Source organism: Haliaeetus leucocephalus, unplaced genomic scaffold (genome assembly GCF_000737465.1).
Source record: "Haliaeetus leucocephalus isolate CR32 unplaced genomic scaffold, Haliaeetus_leucocephalus-4.0 Scaffold339, whole genome shotgun sequence".
Lineage (NCBI taxonomy): Eukaryota > Metazoa > Chordata > Aves > Accipitriformes > Accipitridae > Haliaeetus > Haliaeetus leucocephalus.
Window position 1 is genome coordinate 24,265,505 of NW_010972775.1, and position 9,125 is coordinate 24,274,629.

General features: G+C 43.6%; 1 protein-coding gene across 7 annotated transcripts in view; it reads left to right on the top strand.

The window, feature by feature from the left end:
• TP53BP1 (tumor protein p53 binding protein 1) overlaps window positions 1-9,125 on the top strand; it is a 30,947-nt gene extending 21,822 nt beyond the window's left edge. For 5 of the 7 annotated variants that reach the window (XM_010572210.1, XM_010572213.1, XM_010572211.1 and 2 more), the window contains 11 exons: window positions 478-630; window positions 1,930-2,222; window positions 2,557-2,733; window positions 2,950-3,371; window positions 3,503-3,694; window positions 4,207-4,410; window positions 4,986-5,198; window positions 5,832-5,926; window positions 6,946-7,145; window positions 8,002-8,147; window positions 8,786-9,125. In XM_010572210.1, the coding sequence (XP_010570512.1) occupies window positions 478-630; window positions 1,930-2,222; window positions 2,557-2,733; window positions 2,950-3,371; window positions 3,503-3,694; window positions 4,207-4,410; window positions 4,986-5,198; window positions 5,832-5,926; window positions 6,946-7,145; window positions 8,002-8,147; window positions 8,786-8,973 (2,283 nt within the window). In that variant the 3' untranslated portion in view covers window positions 8,974-9,125. Of the gene's footprint in view, window positions 1-477; window positions 631-1,929; window positions 2,223-2,556; window positions 2,734-2,949; window positions 3,372-3,502; window positions 3,695-4,206; window positions 4,411-4,985; window positions 5,285-5,831; window positions 5,927-6,905; window positions 7,146-8,001; window positions 8,148-8,785 lie in introns of those variants that run through there. The other 2 variants (XM_010572215.1, XM_010572216.1) reach the window with 2 other exon arrangements.

Below are 9,125 nucleotides of genomic sequence, written 5' to 3' on the forward strand. Positions count from 1 at the left end.
TGGGCTTGCACATGTGGGGCTTCAGTTGGTGTCCTTTTATCATCCTTGCCCCTCCTTTGGGCGGGCACCCGAACTGGTGAGGCTAATGAGCAGTTTGTGAGTCTTTGGGCTTGGGGGTCGTTTGTGGAGTAACTTCTCCTTCCCTGCAGACGTGGCCATTGTTTGATCTTTGCATCAGAACAGCTCATCAGAACAGGCAGGGAGCTGTGCACCCTCTAGCATGCCTTCCCCCTCCTGTTGCTGATGTCTGAGCTGATGGGCTTTTCACCTTGGTTACTTGCTGTGCAGGGTTTGTCTTTAAGCAGAACTTGCCCCACCACAATGTTTGAGACATTAACTCTTTCAGTCTCTCACAATTCCCTAACCCAGTACTTGAACGTGGTATGAAGAAACCGTACTGCAGAGAAAGCTGTACCCAGAAATTATTTGCTTTTCATTGTCGTCTGTTTTGTTTTTAATTTGTCCTGTTTACTACAGGGAGAGGAGGAGTTTAACCTTCTTCACCCACCCAAAGGCCGAGTTCAGCAACGCCACATGCGAACTATTCGAGAAGTGCGCACTGTTGTTACACGTGTTATAACAGATGTTTACTACATAAATGGTGCAGAAGTGGAACGAAAGGTAGTTGAGGTAAGTTCCTGTTTTCAGGGCTACATGTAATTATATGTTGGCTGAAAAGTAAAATTAATTAAAATGGGAATGTGTTGTGGCTGCAGAAAATGAGTTGAGTGAACAAGTTGGCATGCTGTGATGACAAACTTTTCTTCATGAGCAAACATGTAGACCATTTAGTGCATGGCAAAAGCTGTGTATTTGTTGCTGGTGTATTTTGTGCCCATTACTGTATTCTGAAGACATGCTGACTTTTTTCTACCCAAAGAACTGAACAAAAGACTTCACTATGTGCATCCAACTGTTTTAAAATTCTTGGGGTTTTGTCAGAATAGAGAAATTTCAGAATAGGCAGAAATTCTATTAGTAAGCAAAAATCACTTCTGCCTGTAAAATTGAACTATGTAAGGTAGTTTAGCCTGTTTGCAGCTCAGCATCATTTTTAATCACACTTTTGAGTCCTGTGGACCAGATTCTATAAGAGGTCTACAACAAGCAACTTAAAAACAAAAAAATAGCAAGCCTATTGTTAGTACACTTGTGTTGGTGTATGTCCATTCATTAATTGGAAAATCTTTAGGGAATCTCAAAAGGTAGCTGACAAATGGTGATTTGGTGTGCAGAGTAATCATATCGGCCTGCTAGCAATAAAATTTTACTGCTGTTCTGGTATAAAAGTAAATAACCTAAGAGTCTTGTGCTGTGTTGTTACAATGAGTAATGACACAAAAGGATAAATCAGTTCAGTGCAAAGCTTATCCTTTCACACCTGATATTACACATGAAATTGCTTATTGTAACATTAAAACAGAGAATTTTCCTGAAATGTGCTTACATAGGTTGTGTAATCACAATCGTATAACTATTTCCAATTTATCTATCCATATTTGATATCACTATTTTGTGGATACATATTTTTATATCCATAAAACTTTAATGGCTCCAAATGACCAGCTGTCTGAAACTGATCTTGGATTATTAGTAACTAAAGGCTGCTAATGTCTCATGTATTTGTTGCACTGTCACACTCTTGAAGGCTGGGAATTACTCAAAGCCAGACTAATTTGATACCAGCCAAGCTCTGTCCTGTTGACTGATTTCTTAATGTGACTTCTTTATATAGAGCAGCTACAGGCCTATAGTGAGAGACACACTGTCTACCATTGATCAGTCCAGACTCAAACCTGCATGGCTATCTTCAGTTTCATGAATGTGGTCTCAACTTGTCTGTGCTTTTTCCTGGTGACTGTAGAGCTTTCATCTAGCAGGTGCATCACCTTTGGCAAACCTCCTTTTTTTTATTTTTTTCCTCTTAAGGAAGCTGAGGAGCCTGTAGTGGAGTGCCAGGAGTGTGAGACTGATACATCCTCCTCTAGAACTGCAGTGGGCTCATCAATGACCTCAGGGGACCTTGGTGACGTCAGCTCCTTCTCATCTAAGGCCTCGAGCCTCCACCGTACATCCAGTGGAGCAAGCAGTGGTCACTCTGCCACACACAGTGGCAGCAGCAGCTCAGGGCGAGGAACTGGAGCTGTCAAAGGGAAAGTGTGTGGGACAGAAACTGGAGAGTTTGCTTTACCCATTGGCAGAGGCGCCTTAGGAAAATTAAGGTACGTGCAGAGCCTTGGGAAAGGAAGAATAGATACTTTACAGAAGTGAACAGCTGGCTTGGGTGGTGTGTGAAGCAGGGTAGACCCTAAACCAAGAGTTTTCTGGGAAGGATCTGGCTTGATGAACAGAAATAAGGAGATAGTCTTTGCTTTCACCTCTGTTCTTCCTAAAAGAGTAGTTTGTTTCCTTGTGACACATTGCTTTGCCTAAGCTCGTTTCAGTTTAGCAGCAATGAGGCAAACTTCTTGACCAGTTGTGAGATCACAGAGAAAATGGGGGGATCCTAATGAGCTGGCTTCTCTTTTCAGAACAGTTAACTCAGAAATTCTCTAGCCCTAGGAAAGGAGCTGGTCAGCCAGCATCTCCGCTCAGAGTTAGCCAGGCAGGAGCGCTGCCTTGTGAGGAAGAGGAGGACTCTATGCCTGGCACTCGTCAGGGTGGCAGAGTACCTGTGACACCTCGTGGGCGAGGAAGAAGAGGCCGCCCTCCATCTCGAACAACAGGAACAAGGTACCCTGGAAAAAGGAGACTGTAACTTTAATTTGTGGCAGAGTAAGAGAATGGGGAGCTGCTGTCTTAACGTGACAGAGGAAAAGGAGTACTGAATGTTTCAGGAGCTATTTTTTGGTGATAGCATGTAGCAGCTGCAAGCATCTTACCCAACGATTCTTTGTTTAGTAACTGTTTTTCCTGATCCTTCTGGGACTGCTTTTCTTCTTTCTACAGAGATTTAGCTGGACTGCCAGGTGTGGAAGATCTCTCAACTACAGCATCACCTGAGGAGAAATCATTTACTCATCCGGTTCGCCTGCCAGATGGAGGGGAGAAATCTGACACTTCTGGCTTCTGTGCCTTACGTCGAAGTGACTCTCCAGAAATCCCATTACAAATGGTGACTGGTCCTTCGGACTGTGCAGACTCATCCTCTGGGAGCAGCTTTGTGGGCCTCAGGGTTGTAGCAAAGTGGTCCTCAAATGGGTACTTCTATTCCGGGATGATTACCCAAGATGTTGGGGCAGGAAAGTACAAGCTGCTCTTTGATGATGGATATGAATGTGATGTGCTAGGAAAAGATATTTTACTCTGTGATCCTATCCCGCTGGAGACTGAGGTGACTGCACTCTCAGAGGATGAGTACTTTAGTGCAGGTAAGAGCAGTGCTTGAGCTCCATCCTTGGGTTTTCTGAGTTGCTGAATGAAATGGGAGATGAGTGCTTGTCCAGGAGGATAAGAAGCCTGGGTATAGTTGGTTAACGGGTGTTATTTTGTGTCTTGTCAGGTGTGGTGAAGGGACACCGGAAGGAGTCTGGAGAGCTATACTACTGCATTGAAAAGGAAGGCCAGAGGAAGTGGTACAAACGAATGGCTGTTATCCTGTCTCTGGAACAAGGAAATAAGCTCCGGGAGCAGTTTGGGCTAGGTCCTTATGAACCTGTCACCCCCTTGACCAAAGCAGCTGACATCAGTCTTGGTAAGGGGAGGTGCTGTTGAGCTGCTGGCTATGCTGTTCTGCATCTTGTGCCTTTATGATGATTCTAGTTCCTGATCTGAATTACTAATGTTTACATCTTTCTGGGTATTCAGCAATGCTTTTGGTACTTCATAATGGGATCTTTGAGATCCTTTTATTCTTTTGTCTTGCTCAGAAACTTAGTGGTGTTGACCGGCTTGTGGAGGGTGGTCTGCTTCTAGGACAGTGATGCTTGCTGTACTCATTTACACTTGGTGGATGCCTGCTATGATACAAACTCTTCAGCCATACTGGGAGGAAAAGAGACAGGCAGGGTACAGGGCTTGAGAAGAAAGATACACAAACGAGATCTTTTTTCTTTTTTTTTTTTTCCTTGCTCTTCTCTGTCAGAGGGTGGTAGTGTGTACCTTCTAGGTACTATTGAGTTTAGCCACCTCTGTGCACCTAGGTATAGTGAAAGCTTACAGAGTTAGGTGACAGCCAGTGACTAGTCTCTGCATACTATATTACAGATAATCTTGTGGAGGGGAAGCGGAAGCGACGTAGTAACCTTGGTTCTCCCAGCACTTCCAGCAGCAGCACAACTCCCACTCGTAAAGGGCAGGAGAGTCCGCGCATCCCACCAGGCACATTTTCTGGGAAAAGGAAACTTGTTGCTTCTGAAGATGAGAGATCCCCAGCTAAACGTGGCCGCAAGTCAGCAATAATAAAGCCTGGTGAGAACCTTATTTTCTGCTCTTAAACTTACATTCAGTTATTTCTTTATCTCCCTGGTATTTCTGTAATTGATCTTTCCACTTGCCATAAGCAAAAAGTAGATGAGGTTTGCTTGTTTGCCCTGCAGGATTCGAGACTGATTCTCCCTGGATGCATTCAGCAGCCAGATATTTTTAGCATAGTCTGAGTACTTACCTGCCATCTTTTCAGTTCTGCCTTTTAGAAATGTTGTGACCTTAATGTTGTGATTTGCCTCTCTCCTTTCTTTTCTCTTTTCTTATCTGTTTAGTCAGTTCTGAAAGGCCTAGCTGTTAAAGGGACCCTTCACAGCAGTAAGTGTTGTTTCAGGATGTTGATAGACTGGCGAACATTGTCCCATTAGTCATTCAGGTTTTGATTTGAAGACTCTACAACCAGAAACGTAAAAGATCCCTACCTATCCTAGTGTAATCCTAACCCAATCAGTCCTGCCTCCCTCTGTCTCCTCCAGTAAAATAACTTAAGCTGAACATATCCCAGGGTCTTTGTGCTGAACCTGACTTTTGAGACTCATGGTGCTTCTGTCTCTCTGCAGGGGCTGTGAGAGCTGGAGAGTTTGTAAGCACCTGTGAAGGTGTAGATGCTGTAGACCCCCCAGTACTGGAGGATCATCATGGACCCTTGCCTCACAATAAGACCCTCTTTTTGGGCTATGCCTTTCTCCTCACCATGGCAACACCCAGTGACAAATTGGTCAATCACCAGAAGCCATCAGATGGTCCCACAGGGAGTAGTGAGGAGGAAGAAGGTGAGGCAAATCTTACCTATTGCATTTCCAGGTGGAATGCTGTGGCTTTAGGAAAAACACTGGATGCTGTCTGATCAGGCATTTGTGTGAGTGCTTGTTTTACCCTTTTGCTCTTTAATCCTTTGCAGAAAGGACCTAAGACTCAGTCTTTGTTTTAGAGAATTTACAGCCTGAAATGTGGCAAACATCAGTGATGATCATAGGGCTGTTCAGCAAGTTAAAGGTGTGAAAATTAGTGAGATCAGCAGTCTCAGAATAGTATAATACGAGAAGGAAGGTTTTGAGATAGTGCTGGGAAACATAGGACTTTAAAGCATGAATGGGTTGCTCCAGTTTGCCTTTGCTAGGATCATGTTTCATGCAATGAACTGCAGCATGAAAAAGGTGACAAGGCGTTCACTTGGCTAGTTTGGCCAGTGTTGTGCTTACCTTTCTGCTGCTGTTTTGGGGTTTGTTTTTTGGGTTTTTTTGTGTTTGGGTTTTTTTGACTCTTCCAAGGGTTTTCTCTAGAGATTCTTGGGAGAAAGGCTGGGGTCCCTTACTGGAATGGATGAGGGCTCTCTAGACTGAGGAGTGTACAGACATAAGCAGATAGATTATAGCCAAAAATTGAACTTTCTGTTTCTGCTGTAGAATTTTTAGAGATTACTCCATATGACAAACATTACATAGCACAGCAGCTGCGAGCAGGAGCTGGCTATATTCTGGAAGACTTCAATGAAACCCAGGTAAGGGCTCACTAATCTAGAACATTAGTCACAGAATAGTTGACGTTGGGAGGAATTTCTGTAACTCATCTTGTCCAATCCCCCTGCTGAAAGCAGGATCAGGTAGAGCAGATTGCTTAGGTCCTTATCCAGTTGGGTTTTGAGTATCCTCAAGGATGGAAGCTCCACAACCTCTCTGGGCAGCTTGATCCCATGTTTGGCCCCCCAAATTAAAAAAAAAAAAAAAAAAAAAAAAAATTAAATGGAATTTCCTGTGTTTCAATTTGTACCTGTTGCTTCTTGTCCTTTTAGTAGATAACACCGAGAAGAGTCTGGCTCCATCTTTTGTACACCCTCCTATGAGTCATGAATATGCATTGATAAGACCACCTAAGCCTTCCCTTCTTGAGCTTAAACAAGCTCAGTTCTCTCGGCTTCCTCTTGTATGTCAGATGCTCCAATGCCTAGGTATCTTAGTGGCCCTTGGCTGGGCCTGCTCCAGTATGTCTTGTGGTTTTTGTTGTACTGTGGAACCTAGGAGTGGATGCAGTACTCCAGATGGGGTCTCACCACAGGTCTGTGCCTCAGACAAGAGCTCTTTGCTCTTCACTTAATAGATCTACTTGGACAACTAATTTCACTGTCACTTTTACTTTATATTTAGATTTTTAATAGAGAGGGTAAATTGTTCTTGAAGCATCTTGCCTGAGGCTGCAGAGTCTTCTCTAGTGACTTACTGAGTTGCAAACTAAAAGATGAATCTTCTCCTTTGTCTGAACTAGAAGAGATAGTTTTGATAGAAAAACTACTAGGCAGAGTTTTTGCATGTGAACTGCATGGCTTGGAACAGGTGATTGCTATAGGTACTCCTGATTTCAGAATCTGTTTATCTAATTCACCTTTCACATAATGTGGCTGTGAAAATCAGGGTTTTGATTGTTTTCTTCTTTATAGTGTTTAGTAGCAGGATAACTTCTGGGGTTTTTTTTTTTTTTGCAAGCATTGTCTCCAGTTTACATGTCCTTTTATTTCCCCTGAAGTGTAATGCAGCATATCAGTGTCTTTTAATTGCGGACCAGCATTGTCGAACTCGGAAATACTTGCTGTGCCTTGCCAGAGGGATCCCTTGTGTGTCTCATATCTGGGTCCATGATAGCTGTCATGCTAACCAGCTTCAAAATTACCGGAATTACCTTTTGCCAGCTGGCTATAGCCTCCAGGAGCAAAAATTGCTAGAATGGTAAGTGCCAAATAACTATGATTTGAGTCCACAGACCAAGGATTTAGAGAGAATTGTTATGTTTGGGAGGCTCTTGAATGTTACAAGTACTGAAGATGTCCCTAGTACTGCTCCCCATGCTTTCCCTTCCATATAGGAACAGCACTTCCATCTCTTTCCTTGGATTTACAGTGACCTCTAACACCAAGGTACATTTGGGTGCCATATACAGAAAAGACAGTTTCCTGAGAAGTAGGAAAGATGTCCGTCTCCTCATGAGGAAGACGGAGTTCAGGCAAGGCTTCCCACACACTTGGCTGACTTCTCCAATTGCTCAGAAATGGATAAAGGAGAGCAATATTACTGCAGTTTCCTTTTCCTTTGGTACGTTTTGAAGCCAGCTTCTGCATTTTCTACGGAGTCCAATCCAGTGTGTCTGTTCTAAGAGTACAATTGTCAGGTCAGACTCCTCAGGCAAGGTGAGGGGTGGACAAAAGCAGTTTGTAAATCTCTGTGGGCTTTGGGCAGGAGACCGATTGCCTGCCTGCCTGTTCAGCCGTGTCAAAGCAGAGGCATTTTGGATATGCACAGAAAAGATGGTTCAGGGTTAAGAAGGAGTTTAGCCTAACTTCTTGGATTTAGGCTGCTGCACACAACCCTCACCAATGTTGTCTAGCTCTGTTTTACTATCTATAAACAGAAGATAGTTGCTCCAGGTATTTCAGGAGGGTTGGTAAGAGAACAGGTCACTGTATGCAAGATATTCAAAGAACCAATATGGGAGCCAATCAGGTGACTAGAAGTAGTAGATAATGGTCCTCAAATTCCCAGACTACTGGATATTCTTAGCAGTCTACATTTCTCTTTTATTCTACAGGCACCCACGAGAAAACCCATTCCATAACCTGAAGGTTCTCCTGGTGTCAGACCAGCAGCAGAACTTCCTGGATCTGTGGTCTGAAATCCTCATGACAGGGGGAGCAGCATCTGTTAAACAGCATTACTCAAATGCTCACAACAAAGGTACTCATTGGCAAGTTTCTTGGGCCTAGTATTTGGGGATCCCATGCCACTGTGGTCTCTAGTATGACTTAAAACCACTTAGGATGGTTTACAAAGTTGTCTATAAGCATAAAGGAAGGGAAAATGCAGACACTAGCTCTCTGCTTGAATGTAATCTAGAAGATTACATCTAGAAGACCTAGCTTCCAGAGGAGATGCTGCAGCAATTTGGGACACAAGCTGTCAGCTACCACCCTATGTTGAAAGGGGGAAATAGGCAACAGTTGCTCCTGGAACATCTGTAGGGCACTAATATTGTGCTTCCTTGTCCTTCTGAACTCAGCTGTCTCTCCCTCTCCATATGGGATGTAGGCCCTCATTCTTGCAGCCTGAGGTCAGGGCTCATGGTTACCTAGTCCTGCCTGTAATGTTGGCTACTGGTTTTCTGTTAATTTCTATCTGGACTAGAGGGAATCTTGTACTTGCAAGGTGCAGTGTTGCTGTAGAGCATGTCTTAACTTTTTACAAAGAGAATTCACTGGCTAGAAGTGAGAGGACATAGAAGAGAGATTTGTAGTGGTGAAACACACTGATCTGCTGCTGCAGAGATCTGTTTTCTTCTTTTCACCTGATAGATGCCTGTCTTTCTTCCTGTGCAGATATTGCTTTGGGTGTTTATGATGTGGTGGTGACTGATTTTTCCTGCCCAGCTGGTGTCTTGAAGTGTGCCGAAGCTTTACGGTTGCCTGTTGTCTCGCAAGAGTGGGTGATCCAGAGCCTTATTGCTGGGGAGAGGGTAGGCTACAGCAAGCATCCAAAATATAAACATGACTATGTCCCCCACTAAACTAAAACTTTGCCCTGCTGTCCCACTGTTGTGCAGACTGTGTTTTAATCAGGTTTTAAATGTTTGTGTAATTGGACAGTGTGCATGAATTACTGTATATAGTTTTATCTGCTGGACTTTTATGATGAAATAAATGTTCAATCTCTTGTGGT